Genomic DNA, 16,030 nt, shown 5'->3' on the forward strand with positions numbered 1-16,030 from the left:
AGGAACTTGTTCTTCGTGGCGGAGGGGAAGGAGGAGCCCGGCCTCAGCCTGGGCCTTGACCGCTGGCTCCTGGATAGAAACGGGAGAGACTCAGATGAGGCTGGATCCCGTATAAACTGATTTGCTGACACCAGGCTCTGCGTTTTCCTCGTTTTCCCTTCATTTCCAAACGAAGAAACGCAAGCAGACAAACCATGTTTCCCTGCCCCTCAGCGGGCAGGCTGCCCGTGACCATCGCTCTCGCCCTTCCCATTCAGAGCGTTCAGAGGGGAATTAGGAAAATAACAAGGTTTAGATGAGAAGAAATCGTTTCATTTCGCGGAGGCCGATCGAGCCCTGGGTGCAGGGGCGGCGGAAGCACAGCGGGAACGCCACCGGCCCGACCCTCCCGCTCAGGTGGGACCGACCGGGCCAACATGGCGGGCAGCGGCGGCGTCTCCATGGTGACCCGCGCCGGCGGCCGAGGCCTGCGGCAGTGACGTCACTCTTGCCCCCCGCCCGCGCGGCACGGGTAACGCAGCGGCCCTGTCCCGTTGCCGTGGCGACGCCCCCCCCGCCCCCGGCGAACGCTCCCGCAGGAGCGAGGCCCGCCGGTTGCCATAGCAATGCCGAACGCCGTTTCCACAGCGGCGTGGCCCCGCCCCCTCCGCGGAGCGGCAGCGGTCACGTGCCCTGCTCGATACGCTCGGCGCTCGCGGGAGCTGGCGGCGCTCGGTGTTCGGCTCCCCCCGGCGGCGAGTGTGCGAGCGGAGGGACCCCCGCCCCGCCCCGCCCCGTCCCGTCCCCCCGCCGGCGGCATGTCCACCGCCATGAACTTCGGCAGCAAAAGCTTCAAGCCGCGGCCGCCGGACAAGGGCGCCTTCCCGCTGGATCACTTCGGTGCGGTAACGCGGGGCCTGGCCTGGCCTCCCCGCGGCCTAGCGCCGGGCCTCCCCCCCCCCCCTCCCCTCAGCTCTGCGCGGGCCGGCTCAGGGGGCCGCGGGCCCGGGGCCGCCGCCCGAGCCCGGCGGTAGCGCGGCCCTCGCTGTCTCTTTCAGGGGAGTGCAGCGCCTTCAAGGAGCGGTTCATGGAGTGCCTCCGCGACAGCGGCTACGAGAGCGGTGCCTGCCGGCAGCGCGCCATGGCCTACCTGGAGTGCCGCATGGAGAGGCAAGTGGTGCCCCGGCCTCCCGGGGCAGCCTGGGCGCAGCACGGCCCGGGCCGGGGGGGGGGGGGGGGCTGAGGGGCAGCCGGGTGGTCCCCCGGGGCGGGGAAGCAGCGGCGTTCCCTTTGCGGGGAGGGGAAGGGAACCCGCAGTGGAGGCGTTCACGCAGGAAGCTTGTGTCCTTGTAAGAAACAGGTGTCCTCTGCAGCTTCAGCGGTTCGCTTGGCTGACACTTGATGTGGCATAGATACCCAGCCCGAAGGGTGGGGCAACTGCGAGACTTGGTCAGCTTCCACTCTGCACAACCCATCTTTCTCAATGTGAAGATTTTAGATTTTTTTTCTGGCTATGGTTACAAGTTAAAAGATTAACTTGTTCCGAAGTTCAAGTGAAAAAAGTGTTGGTGGCTGGTTTTCCAGGGATGTTTCCAGTCTTGCGTTGCTTTGCAATGCTTTCTATGCTGTGGTGAGTCAGGGAGCTCATTGGGAAGTGCACGAAGGGTGTTACTACGTGCGCTTCAATACAAGGATGCTTGCGTACGCTGAATGGGCTGGTGCTGAGGAAGGCTGCGAATAACAGACAGTTTGAAAATCACTACAGCAAGGTACAGCGGCACCATGAATGTTGCTGTAAACCGCATTCACTTAAAAATCTGGTAAATGGGACAGGTAGAATTTTAGGAAGCTCTTACGCTTATTAAAGATAACAAAGAGTCGGGTCAGTTTCTGAGGAAACTCATATTCAATATCTAATATCAGGAAACAACACATTTAATTGGAAAACCACTGTTAAGAACAAAATAGTATCCCTGAATATTGCTTTCCCCAAACTGAAGTTTCTGAGGCTTTGCTAAGCGGCAGTAACTCCATATGGACATCTTGGATTTCCTAGAATAAATAATATTAAATGAAATAGAAAATGCTGCTGTTCTCTTGGTTATAGACTGTGTTCTGCATAATGTTTTTGTTGTTTTATTGTTTTTAACTTAGGCAACTTATGGCTAGCGAACCACTGGAAAAATTGGGATTTAAAGATCTGATAGATGAGAAATCAGAAGCAAAACCTGAAAAGTCGTAATGGAGAAAGACAACTTCACTCCTCATGTATGGAAAGCATAACTCTTATGTAGTACATATTGTACGTTCTGTTCATATTGCAATAGGAAGCGTTTCCTGAAGGAACCTTTTTTCAAAGTTTAATTTTCGTAAAATAAGACTTTTTTTTTTAAATGAGCAAAAGTACTGCCTTTGTCTACTTTCCTCAAGTATTTCTTAACTTTTTTCTTTTAATTTCTCTAGCCTACTCTTAAAGATCCATAAGAACATTTTGCCTGGGAGAAAACAATTATTGCCTGAAGTGTTCTCCATGTCTCTGTAAGAACAGTGAAGTCTTACTTTAGAAGGACAAAAAAACCCTTTATTATGTAGATCTTGAACTATAGATTAATCTTACGTGGGCATTACTGATATGCTTACAGGAATTACTTGTCAAGTGGAAATAAAGCTACTGTGGTACCTGCAAATTGCTTTTTATTAAATACTGATATTAATCCCCATCTTGGGGGTGATCTCCTTCTCACCCTGCTATAGAAAACACTTGGGTGCTGGGGTGGGTTTTTTTTCAGTCTTTTAACCTTCATCATTGTTGGGAGAGTATTTCTAGTTCCAGACACCAGTCAGGTAGTGATTCTGCTTTTGTTTCCCATGCCAACCGTGTTCACCTAACTTTATTTCATCATTTAACTGGGAATCTTTCATTATGGATATATTCATTTCTCCAAGTAGAGCTGCCATATGTTTTTTTTAATATCTTTATGGTGAAATTGATGTGGAGACAGGAATGGTATTTATTTGTGTTCTAAGTTACTGTGAACCGTATATATAAACATGACTGGACAATTTTATTCTTTTAAAAACAAATGTTTTATATTAAAAAACAGGGTAGATAGAAAGTTAGCTATCTAAGAAATACAGTATTTCATTCCAAACGCCGTGGCTGCAGCCCGTACATGGAGAAGGTAATGCAGCAGGCCATACAGTAGATGTGCAATCAGGTCTGAGTATGTCTTTAAGATCCCTGACAGGTGTTTGTATAACTCGCCATGAATTATCAGAGCCAGTGGTATTTCTCTCGCATACACTAATGCAAATGAGTCTTAATCAATACTGAGTTCAAGCAAAACTAATTTGGCCCATTAGCCCCTTAGAAATTTCTTTTAAGCAGACAATACATTTATAAATCTTCTGGATGTATTTGTCTATTTTCCACCATATTTCCTGCCCTGTCCTCCCTGCTTTTTTTTTTCTTTTTTAAACCCAGTGAATCATTTCTCTGTGTATCTGGCTTTCCAACTGCAAGCTTTAGGGTCAGGGCCTGCAGGTAGCGATACACACACTGTTTGTCAAGGCAGTTCTCCTTCACTTTCTCCTTTATTTGGTGTCCTCTGTTTGATATATCTCACCTTTCCTGCTGTCTGCTATTACTCCTTTTGCTTCTGCTTCTCTCCACTATGCATCTGTTCACAGAGAGATCCGCGAAAGGGTGAAAGAACATTTTCTGCTCTTCGTATTGATGGTTGGAGCTGGGATTTAAATTGTTGCTCGGGTCTAATCTGATTGAACAGACTGCAGATAGTTCAGAGCGGGTCCCTGTTTGAAAAGAATGTTCGCTTGCTGCTGTATATTTTTATTCTGCTTCATTCTACTATTTAAATTATATCCTTTGGTGAGATTAGTACATTTATAGAAGAGAAAGCAGAGGTTTTATTGCTGAAACAGATATTAAAAGACTTTATATTAAACCACTGAGCAAGAGCTTTCTTTCAGTGATACCAAGTAAGAATTATTAAAATAATCTCCAGCATCTTCAGAAGAAAGAAGTCAAATTTCATGCTGCTGTGCTCCCTGAATATTATAAGGTGAAGTGAATCCCTGGTGGGTATGAAAGAGCCCACCAGTGGCGGTGGAGTAATCCGGGCTGTTATCAGTGGTAGTTTCATCTTTGGGGTGTTACTCTGCGCTGTCATTTGGCCAAACAGTTACTTCACGAGTTAGATGCATATTTTTCCTGAGAAGATACCAACCCTGTCCTTCAGGTTATTACAGCGTAAAAAGGGTCAAGTTTTTGAAGTCTCGAGTGATTGAATTTTGACTGCTGAGCTGGAGAGATAGTTGGTGTTTAAAGGAACTCTCTCAGATCACACACTGAAGGAGGGGCCACTGCGGGCTCTGTTGATAGTGACTGAGGCTCAAATTTTGGACCTGCTGCAGGGGGGATGGGGGGGGGGGGGGAAGCAGTTTCAAAAAACTTCATGGCATTCCGAAGTGAACAGTGCTCTGTGCTACGTGTAGGCCTGTAGTGTTACAGCGATGTAGCCAGCAGGACCCTGCGTTGCGCAGACCTGACTCTGCTGCTGAGCCACCAAAATGGCCAGAGCATGCTTCACCCTTCACAAAATAACTACAGAAATAGTAATTGCCATCGTAATAGGGAATGCTGGGGTGAGAGTTTTGCACCTTTTGCCAGCCTGAAGAAGATAACTTCCTCATCCTGTCCAGATCCAAGGGTACGTTTCGGTGAGACAAGCTTCATGGCGCTGTCCCCTTCGTGCCAGGACAGGAAAAGGGCTGTGAGTGGATACCTGAAAACTCGGGGAATTGGCAGAGACATGTATTTCCTGGCTGTAAGGCATTAGCTGGAGAAAAGAGTATGTTTAGTGGAGCTGTAAGGTGAGCTCAAAGCTGGTGAGGGCCATCGGTTGATCTTGATTGAGATCTAATCCAATTGAGAAGTCGTGGAAAAACAAGCTATTAATCAACGTCGAGCCTGGGGTTAAACAATTTTCCCAACTTGCTCTATGGGACAAGTTGCTGCAACACCGGAGTCATCTGGGAGAAGTCCCAGAATGCTCTTCAATTTATTCCTGCCAACATACAGATCGTTAATTAAAGCCTTTCCATATAAACCTCTTTATTTTAGCCTCGCTTGAGGGATCCTGGTTTATGCTCCTTTGAAATGACAGCAGTGTGTAAGCCAAAGCAAAGCCGTAAGTCTGTGGTTTTTCCTGTTCCCGTACCAAGGAGGAACCTCTCCAGAAGCCTGACACCAAGTTGGGAAAATCTGTATTCTGGAAACGCCGAGCTGAAGTGTGTGTGCTGTGGGGGAGGCGGTTTGTCAGGGGCACTGATTTCTTTATGGAGCTGTTTGGAGTTGATGAGCTGCTCTGCTGCGTGTGGCACCGGGAGCAAGGTAAGTCCCACGCAAGTGCATTAATCTTCGTGTGAGAAGCCTGCCTGCGTGCTGCCTGCACCGGCGCTGCCATGAAGCACCACCTGCTGACAGGCCCTGGGAGCTGGAGAAATGCAAACAGTTGCAAAACAAGGTTCGGCTGGGATTGATGTACAAACCGCCAGCCTGGCTGTAATTGTACAGGTGTGGAAGGGATAGCCCGAAGCAGGCGGAAGTGTTGACTGTGTTGGAGTGAAGATCTATGCAAGTTGTTGACACAATAATAGAAATCGACAAGCAGGGGGTCTGTAATCATCTTTCCTGTAGCTTTTCGTCTTTCCTTAGCTTTTCTCCAGTAAAGCCTCGTTCACACCATAACTCTAGGCACCCTCCTGCTTGGGGTCCTGTCCCAGGGAGTCCCCCGGAGGGCTCTGGGTCAGCAGAGCTTTGCATGTTGGCACTTAGGAGAACCTTGCCCGCACATTCCCCCTTTCTTTGCTCAGATTAGAATCAATTCAACCATAAAGAGCTTAACCTCGATCACCGCAGTTATTTACAGAAAGAACATTGCTGCAAGCCAACCCTCGTTATGTCTTCCTGGGAGACCTTGAGCTCTAGGTGTATCTCTCCCAAACAACCGCAATGACCTGCGGAACAAGGAAGAAAAGGTTTAATAAACATTTCCAAGGCTCTGAGCGTTCTTTCATATAAAAGCCTATACAAAGAGAGCCTCCTGTGCTTGCACTGGAAGTGGGCCATGGTCCAAAGTCCTTTGTAGGAGCACAGTGAGCCTGTTGCCTCTATGCTAAGGAAGGATTGCTGCTGCATCTGCCACCTGAAAGTGGGATACCTGGTGTAGCAGAAGGGCTGCATCTGTAGGCACCTGTAAAGTGAATGTTTGGGGTTGTGCACAATTACACACGGGCAAAGGGTGTGGCCAACTGACCTTCACGCCTGGTCCTCCCCTGAAGACTCTTCCAACACATTCTCCCCAATTGGTCCTGCCTGCTTCAAGGCCACAGATGTCCTTACGGCTGGGCATCACACTTACAGTGAGTAGTCACCTACTTGGTTTCATCTGGAGACCACAGAGTGGCTGGCCTTTGCTGGTGATTAATTGCCCTTTGCAGCAGAAAACAAAATCACTTTCACTTACCGCTGCTTTTGTAGGTTCGGCTTAACCAGTGCTAACCCTGGAGGGAACTAGATCGATTAGAGCACCTCTCAAATTCCACCCCGTTGTTATCTCACTCCAAGCAGGCCTGGGAGGCAACGCTGTTTCCACGAAGCTGCTGGAACTAAACCCGGAGTGTTGCACTGGTGCAGCTAAGGATCAAGAAATACTGTAGGCAGGCTACGAGAGAAGGAGCAGCCTGCTCCCTGTACAAAAAGCGTCTGTAGCATCACTTGTTGCTGTAGGCTCTGAAAAGTGCCTTGGGTGTTCTGGTTCCACTGGAGAGCAGTATGTTTCTACATTTCTAATCCGCGATTCCTGGGAAGGGAATGATGCTTCTGCTAGTATGCAAGAGTGTGGTCATTTCTGGTAGCATATCCAGTGACCCCAAAGGGCTTTAGTTACTTTTCTGCCTGGAATAGGTCCCTTCCGGAAGAGATCCCCCTGCTAAATTGGGTATGTGGCATATCGTATCAGGTTTCCCACAAAAATCAAAGCTCTAACTCAGATTAATTAAAAAAAAGACCGTTTGGAAGGGCACATGCAAGGGTCTGTTTCCCCTTCCAGGGTTCAATGGAAATTGGATGTCTGATTAATCTTATCCTGGTTCTTTTTCTCCTTTAATGATTCTGCTTCTGTGAATAGCTGGCAATGCTGCATTTCTGTCAGGATGCAGCAGATTTTCTAGCTTACAGATTTCGAGACAAAATGTCTTCCTTCTGGAATGAAGGTGCCATATGGCTTGAAATGCATAATTGATCGCTGCTCAAAATCAGAGCTTCATAGAAAGTCACCTAGAAGTCCAATGCGTGTGTGCAGAGGACTTGATAGACCTTGATGCATTTTTTTGTTTCCTGGGACTGATGATGATACAGGGACAGGTTTTTATGGCTCCTTCCTAGAGGTTCTGATGCTTGTGCTCTGTCTCTAGCATCGTTGCACCAACTGTTTCACCACTGGATTGTTTATTCCCATTATTCCAGGCGATCTTGGGACTTGCATTAGCAGGTGCATCAATCTTATGCTTGCTGATTCCTACTGGGCTTGGCTGGATGACAAACAGCCCAGACAAGCCTGGCATTCACCATATAGCTCAGCAAAGGCCACAGTTATCTCTGTGAGCGTAAAACAGTTCAGGTGCATCAAATTTGGTGAGCTGAATCCAGCCCTTACTGTCCCATGCTTCCCCACCTCCGGTGGGACGCGTAGCTGTCTGCACGAGCAGTCTTTCCCAGCTCCCACGCAAAGTAAGGCAGGTTCCCGCTGATGTGGGAGGGATGTTGTTGTCCATCTGGCTGTGTGTCCTGCTGGCTGGTAATGAGCAATACCTTAAACCACCCAGTACTGTAGATGCTTTTCTGTTCAGGTCCTTATGAATTATGGCAAACTCTGTAGGAGCAGCGGTGGGAAGTAGCCCTGCAAAAAGAGAGCAGGAGGGTGAAGAAATCAAGGAGACTACCCAGAATGACCCAGGCTTTTAACTTCATCTTGATGATTTTTAAAAGCAGGCAGTGGGGGCTGCTTCTGCAGCCCCTTTGGGGAACTGAGTCCTTTGGCTATTTTAGTAACCTTCTAGGAGCTGACAGCTCTGATTTGTGGAGGATTTCTAGTTTCCTCAATGCTAGCAAGCCCTGCTCAGCAAGAACCTGCTCACACACCTGGTCCTGATGCTGCTTGCAAAGCTGCTAGTCAAGGATAGCATGTGGGAAGGCAGTCGCGTGGGAGGAGGTGCTCTGCAAGGGAGTCAGCTCCAGTTTTGTTTGCTCAGTTTACGTTTCTCTGTTATCAAACCATGTTCTGGGTTTCAGCAGGGTTTGGAGGCACTGAATCTCTCCTTAGTGGACAAGGCAGGAGAACGATAGCACTGCAGAATCTGGGACACCAGGACTGCCCTGAGGATTTGATGTGATGCTGCGTGCTGCAGCCTGCTCAGAGCAGCAATCTGCTGGCAATCTACAGAGGGCTTTTCCCTCTGGGTTGCTCTGACAGCCTCATGGTAGCATGGCTTGCTGGATGGTCAAAAGGATTTCACCATACTGAGGAAGCCAGTTTTTGGGCAGGCAGACCCAAATGGGAAAAAAATTCCTGCTGCCGCTCAGGAATTGCACAGAAGCTGCGGATCAGATCAGTGCTGAGAAAATTGCTGGTAACTCAGGATGCTGAACCAAGCAGGAGCAAACTCCCCCATTGATAAATGAGCCTTCACATCCCCATGAACGAGTACCAAATAGGAAATCCCAGGGGTGTAATGAGGCTGGTTGCTTTCACCACTGGGGTTGCCTCCCTCAGCTTTTGCTCTTTAGTGCGGACGTGGGAGTTACGCTGTGCTGACTTCAACCCATGGATTTAGCAGGCTGTCTTTAACCCCTTGTCCTCACCGCCCCTCGCTGTGACCCAACGTTTACAGAGCACACGCTCTGGGGTGTGCCTGTTGTTAGGAGCATCTCCGGTGTGCGTGTGCACGCTCAGAGCGGTTGCTAAGGCAGCGTAAGTCTGTCCCCCTCTCTCTATGCATTCACATTTCTGTCTGATCTAGACATATATGTCTACTGGATCCATGCAGCCCAATCCCAGACCGGTATCTGCGTGGGAGAGCACAGGCGATGCCACAGATCAGATGTTAACAGTCTGTGTGCACAGACGTCAGTGTGAATGGTACAGCCAGCAAAGTGGGTTTCAGTTCAGTTCCCCCCTCCCCAAACTGTGCTGCAGAGTCCGGTGGAAAAGAGGGACTGTCCACTGCCACCTACTAGGACGCAGCACGAAGGTGAACATCTCTGGCAGGAGATTCATCTCGGCCTCCTCGCCCAGGGAGATGCTGAGCGTGTGCATGTGCAGCACAGAGATGTAACCAGAACCAGGTCACTGCAGGGCTTTGGCAATAGGAGATGTGCGAGTTGTGGTCAAAGGGACAGAAACGCTGAGTGCACCGACTGCTGAAAAAGAACCAGGTGGGTGAAAAATGAGCGTGTGTCTGGAACATCTACTTCCATCCTTTCAGTGTGCACGGCAGGAGACTTGCAGGTGTGGTGGTGCCAGCTAGAAAGACTCATTTGAGCAGAGAGATGTCTGGATTGATGGCTTTATTTCAGCTTATTTTAGCAAGTAATAGGCAGGGGGAGGTGATGTTTATCACTGAAACCGGAGCTGGCTAGTACTTTAGATCACAGCTCTAATCGGTTGGACTGACTTAGACAGTAAATCACTTTAGCAGCACTAATAACACAGAGTGACGGGTATAGTAAACCCTCTATTGCAGCAATAACCTGTTCCTGCTGGTTCTTTGACTCAGGTTGGTGCTTCTGCGCTGGTTTGTTTATTAAAGCTCCTTCACAAAAGTCACCTGGGCGGCTGCTTTGACATCGAAATGGCTGTTCCCCTGCCATTCCCCAACCTGGCTTGGGCTCTTTTTATAGCCTGCTATAAAATTGTTTATTTTTGCACCTGTTTATAAAGGCTTTTTGGCCACAGGGATCTGATGATGTTGTTTTCATGGCTTCTGGAGCAGGGCTACTCTGTTGTTGCTAGAAATAATTGCTGTTAATTAATTCTTTGCTGATTTTTCTTTGGCAAAGCATATTGACATAAACAAATAAGTGAGCAGCATGCTCTGTATCTTGATGTTGTGGGAGCTTTTAGGAGGCATGCAGTGACATCCAAACAGTCCCATCAGCAGCCAGAGGAAGGGTAGGACATGGTCCTCAACTTTCTGTGGACAGAGTTAATTGGGGGGAGGCTCAATTACCACCCCCAGCTGTTCAGCAGCTTCCTTCAGGCGGTCATTTCTAATCTCTTTCTAGAGAAAAACCACAGCTTTGTTTCCATCTAATGCTTTATTCAAATCACAGCTGAGCAATGTTACAGAAAGTGATGTGGTCTCAGATGCCTGAGCTGAACGGGCAGCTGAAGGCAGCAGTCCGTGATACGAGACCGACTGCTGGGACCTACAATTGCACTGGTTTTCTCTTCTTCTCTGTGCCCTTTTAAAATGGTTTGTCTTCTTTCTGAGGGACTCTGGCTCTGCTGCAGAGACTTCCAGACCAGAAGCGATGTGCTGGGCTTCAGCCCCTTGCTCTCTGTCCTGTGGTCCTGCCCATAGTGTCTCCATCATCCTCTTGGCACTGGGTCCCTGGCAGGAGCAGCCACCGGTTCCCAGGACCCCCAGAGCAGGCAGCAGTTGGCTGGGCTGCTTCCATCTCCACCCTGCAATGGGACATCATGCAGTCCAGCCTCCCACTCAAATGTCTCCAAGCTGTTCCTGGAAGGATGAGCTATTTGACCCAAGAAGAGATTAAATTATTGGAATTGAGCAAAAGCAATTTCCATGATAAGTGCTTGCCCTGCGGTTTGCACGTCGAACCTGTCCTGCTGCTGTCTCTGACTCAGACTGAATTGATGATGGCCCGCTCTGTGTAATCACTTTGACTTTTCTTGGAGGAGCTGATACCATGATGTATGAATCTCTTCACACATATGTTGGCTTTCTCCATACGGAGCTTCCCCAGGCCTAAGTCTTTTAATCAGTATAAATCAGGAATAATGCTAAAAGCAGTGGTCTACCACTGGCGTAGGTGAATTATTGACTTAATTGGTCTAATTTCATCTTCTCTGAGAGCAGAAGAGAGCCCGTCATTAGGCTGTAGAAATCAGCATAGCTCCGGTTGGGTGCCTGGTAGCTGCCATGGAGCCAATTCCCCCAGCTGTCCCCTCCGTGTCATATTTTACAACATATGAAATGGGTTCGGTACAACAGCAACAGGACTGTTGCAGCGTGGTTTTTCTTGTGTTGACATTTCCCGTGTGCCGTGGAGCAGACGTACAAATATCCAACATCCTCAAGCTATCAATTACCCCCTTGCTCTCTAGGATGTCTCCTGGCTCCCAACCACCCCGTCAGAGTGACTAAGCAGCCCCTGCGACCGTATATCGATTCCCAAACCAGCCCATCGCTGCAGCGAGCCTGGCCAGAGTGCAGGCGGAAAAGGAACTGAAAGGATGTCCTGAGCACAGGATGGGCAGACTCAGAAAAGTGGTTGGAGCTACTTTCCTTTTCATTGCGGCGCAGCTGTGATAGAGCGGTTCTCAGCTCCAGGGTGTTGCAGAAGCCTAAAAAAATGGTTTTTAAGTCAATCAGCAGAGAGATTTTGCTCTGCACCCACTTCTTGTCCTCATTCTCCCCATTTCTTCTCCCTTACAGAGGATCTCTGTGGTCTGGCGTGCATGATGTGCCCTGCACAGCTATTAAATCATGGGAGTAAAGGACTCCCCTTTTTTCACACTGGTAACACCGGGCTTTGCAACAGAGTTAACCACTATGCAAATGTAATGAAACCCTGATCTGCAAATTACTCCGCAGCGAGGCACTTTTAGAGTTGCACAACGCCTTTTCTTCTTTGAGGGCTGGTGCAGGTGCAGAGCGGCTCTGCAGACGTAGGAATTCAGTCTGTTATTTCTGCACCCTCGCATAATTTTCTCTTCCATCGTCCTCTTCAGCTTGACCAACACAACCTAACAATGCAGATGCAGTGAGTGGGCTTTTCCCTGTTCTACAGGAGAAAAATCCCACAGGGTCCATGAAGCAATTTGCTCAAAATCAGAGAAAGTTGGCGTCAGTATCGGGTTTTCAGTTCCAGAGTTTTTAATTGCCCTGGTCTGAGCTCTCTGCTCTGTGGCATTCCTCCCTCCCAGCTGCAGCCACTCTTGATTTAGCTGGATAACCCAGACATTAAGATATATTTTTTCTAAAGAAAACCTCTAGGATTTCAGTTTCTTCTTTTTTTTTTTTTTCTTTTGAACAGGAAACCATACTGCAACGGAAACTGGCTGCTTTAGCATGGGTGCAAGGTGGCCAGTGCTATGGCTTGTTCACGCAAACCTCCAGCTGCAAGAGCTGCCTCCCCTGTGGTGCTGAGGAAGCCTAAGGGATCCAGCCCGGTGTATCTACTACTCCAGAGAGTTTTGCTTGAATGCAGTTGCAGGCGCATGAATTATTGATATTTCTGTTAAGGTTTGCTGTTCACACAGGAATTTGTAATGCTTCCCCACGTTACACTGTGAATGCGCTCCCGGGTTACATAAAGGGTTGAGTTTAACACCCTTTTGCTTGCATGGTTGTGACATTGATTTAGCCATTTGAGGGCTGGGGCTGCAAAATTAACTAAAAAACAGTGTAAACAGCTCTTTCCTAACAAAACAATGCAGTCTCGGGGTGAAAGGAGCTAATATGGAAGGGCAAGGAGAAGGTACAGTTATGTCTATGCATTTTCAGGGCGTCACCACAAAGATGATGAAAAGATTTCCAGGAATTTCTGAGCAGCCTTTGCCCTGACCTCAGTCTGGCATTTCCAGAGGCTGCCCTTGCTGCCACTGTGCTTAGCACCTTGGGAGATCGCATTAATAACGTCCGTTTCTAAGGCAACAACCTTGCGATTTAGAAAAGACTGAGTTAAAAGTGTGTGTGTTTACAAACAAACACATTTTGCACATAAATATGTAAGTATTTATATACATATATATAAAAATATATATGTATATATACATATATATGTATATAAATTTATATAGGACTTAACAAGTCATTTAGCACTGGAGAAACAGAAAGCATCTGAATGAGGGTGATGTATTGGCAGCGAGAACTCGTCTCCAGAGAGTTTGGCCAGAGACTTTGCAAGAAGTAGGAGCAAATTCGTTAAGCGTTCCCTGACAGGACGTACCCACAGGCAAAATGTGGGGAAAAGCTCAGATGAGGTGTCGGCTCCTGCGGGCACAGGCAGGAGGGAACAGTCTGATGTGGACAAGCCTGAGCAGCGATGCCCGTCAGCCTCCTGGGAGCCTTCGCCAGCTCTGCCGGGGCAACCTTCATCCTTTACCCCTGCGGGATGGTAAACTCTGACGCGGGCCCTGCTCTACACCAGGAATCACAATCCTTAAGAGCCAATGTCCATCAGGAAAGCCTCACTGCCTGCCCTGGATCAACACTGTGCTGACCGACAGTGGAGCCATACCCAACCTCTTAACCTTGGATAAACCGGGAGTAAATCTACAGAAATACCCTTGCATATGTGAGATTGAATCAAGTCTTTGATTTCCCACTGAACAAAAGTTTATCTTCAATTCTGGCTCATTTAGTTCCAACTTTTCTCCCTCTCTCTCCACATCCCCTCCACCCACGTGGGCTGTTTGTTTCCCAATGTGAAGTCTGGAGTAATTGTGATAGGACTTAAATGCTGAGGACCGCTGTTGGTCGACCCTTGCTGTCCCTGTTCTCCTGCTCTGCCTGTCCTTTACGAAATGCTCCCCTCTCATCATTGACAACAGGCTCTGTTATATTTGATTTTATTACAAGATATAAATTTCTGTCTGCAGCCCTGGCTTCCAGCATGCGGAGGAGAGAGAGGGATTGCCTAGCAACCAGGAGAACAAAAAATTAAGAGAATCAATAAGTCTTAATGGAAAGCTAAACAGAGACTTTAAAACCAATCCCCCTCCCTCCTCCCAGCCCCTGCCCTCGGTAAGTTCATGATGATATGCAGCATCCTGGCTATCGCATGAAGAATTCAGCAAGTGCGTATTCTGGAAAAGCCAGAGTGCAAATGAAAACCTATCCTAACTTGGACTTAGGTAAAGCTCTGATCCTGTAAGCATTTACACCGACAAGCTTGAATATAGCATGGGTGTGGAGGATTAGGGCTAAGATGCTGTGCTGGAGCTGGTTTTACTCAGTGGATGTTAGAAGTCAGTGCTCTGCTCCAGGTTAGTATTAGTGACTCGGAGGTGAAAGAAGGCGAGGGTCTGGATGCAGCAGCTCAACTTCTCCACAAAAGGCCGTTGTGTGGGATTACGCCTTTGGTTAGCATGGGAACGAGTTTCCAGACATCATCAGCCTACATGTGTAAAACCAGCAAACCCCAACACAATGCGTAACGCTGCGTAGAGTCAGCCAGGAACAGTCCTACATCAGTTTAGAACAGTCAAAACCCAACTTGGTTACAGTCGCTTGTCTGACAGCACAAATGCAAAGGTCATTTAGGAAAATGTATTCCAGGCAAGGGGGCATTGTAAATGTACCAGGCCATGATTCTGCCCATATTTAAGGGTGTATGCTATTTTCTCCCACAAAGTGTTCCCTGGAACCTGCTCACATTTGTGTATGTTTGAAGGACCAAGGTGGTGATTTGGTTGTGGAAGTTTTCCAGGAGCTGCTGACACCTTCCTCCTGCAGATGCTCATGCACGCCCTGAACCTTGTGGGGAGCATGAATGGCGTGAGCTGAGCTTTGCAGGAGGGTGCTCTGCTTTCTTGGAGGAAGCAGAGATGGACAATTTGAATGGGGGACTTGCTCTGCAAAACCAAAAATGTTTCTATAAGCAAAGCTGTATCAACCACAAATAGGCCATAGCAGCATCGCAGAGGCCTGTGACCCATACCTCAGAGGAAGTTTTCAGCAGAGGTTAGTGCAGCAGCCTACGAGGCACAGCTCTGAACCCCTCCTTGGCCAAAGGCTTCCCATGTCACCCCCCGAGTCACTCTCTAGTCCTGGTAAAACAAGGATGGGAGCCTTGCCCTGTAGGTGACATGAGATGCATGAGTGGCTGCAGCCCTCAGTCCCAGCAACGTGGCCATGAGATGACACAGGGAAGCTGTGTCTTCTCCCCCGATAGTCCCTTGGCACCATGGAGGGCTGTGGAAAGAGCAGGAAGATGCTTGGAGGATAGTCCTGCCAAGATGTAGACATGGAAGGCGGTGGTGATGTGTGCTTGGAAGGACAGTGGTGAAGGAGAGGGGTTTCGGAGCATGGGTGGGTACCAGTTGAATGTTTACGAGTACCCCTAAAAGATGCTAATGTTAAAAAGGTGCCCCAAAGCACTGCTCATGAACCCACCAAGGTGCTTGAGCGGCGAGGCCCCGTCCAGCGAGGGCTGGGGTGATGTGAGCCGCAAGCTCTGCGAGGCAAAGACCCCCTGCCCTCACCCTCCCCACTGCCATGCCAGCTCCCACCCCGTGGGCGAGAGCATCCCCTCACCGGGCAGCGAGGCCAGGGCGCGGCACGGTCACCCCAAATTAAACCTGGGAAGGGACCGCTGGGGGATGGAAGCGCCCGGGGGGTGGGGACACCCGGGGGGCTGGGGACACCCGGCGGGGATGGGATGCCCTGATGGTCGGGGACCCCCCACGGGGACAGGGCGCCCCGGCAACGAGCGGCCGCTGGAGGTCGCGGGCGAGCGGCGCAGGGAGCCGCCAGCCCCCCGGGCCCGGCGGAAGGCGGAACCGGCGCCGTGCCCGGGCGGGCGGCTCCGGCTCCGGCTCCGGCTCCGGCTCCGGCTCCGGCTGCGGCAGCGGCGGGTCGAGGAGGCGTCCAGGGCAGAAACCGCCCCGGCGCGTCCCCTCCCGGCGGCGGCGCGGCCCGCCGGAGGCGTTCACCTTGCGCGGGGCGAGCGGGGCCGCATGGAGCAGCCCGGGCGCGCCGCCCGCCTCGCCAGCGCCCC

General features: G+C 49.6%; 1 protein-coding gene across 1 annotated transcript; it reads left to right on the forward strand.

Annotated features, from left to right (window-relative positions):
• The first annotated feature begins 762 nt into the window (after nucleotides 1-762).
• On the forward strand, nucleotides 763-3,944 carry COX19 (cytochrome c oxidase assembly factor COX19). Its single transcript, XM_076350819.1, has 4 exons — nucleotides 763-879; nucleotides 1,038-1,149; nucleotides 2,134-2,247; nucleotides 2,443-3,944. Exons 1-3 carry the CDS (start codon nucleotides 798-800, stop codon nucleotides 2,219-2,221), a joined length of 282 nt encoding a protein of 93 aa, XP_076206934.1. The 5' UTR covers nucleotides 763-797; the 3' UTR covers nucleotides 2,222-2,247; nucleotides 2,443-3,944.
• The last annotated feature ends 12,086 nt before the right edge of the window (nucleotides 3,945-16,030 follow it).

Source organism: Aptenodytes patagonicus, chromosome 13, assembly GCF_965638725.1.
Source record: "Aptenodytes patagonicus chromosome 13, bAptPat1.pri.cur, whole genome shotgun sequence".
NCBI lineage: Eukaryota > Metazoa > Chordata > Aves > Sphenisciformes > Spheniscidae > Aptenodytes > Aptenodytes patagonicus.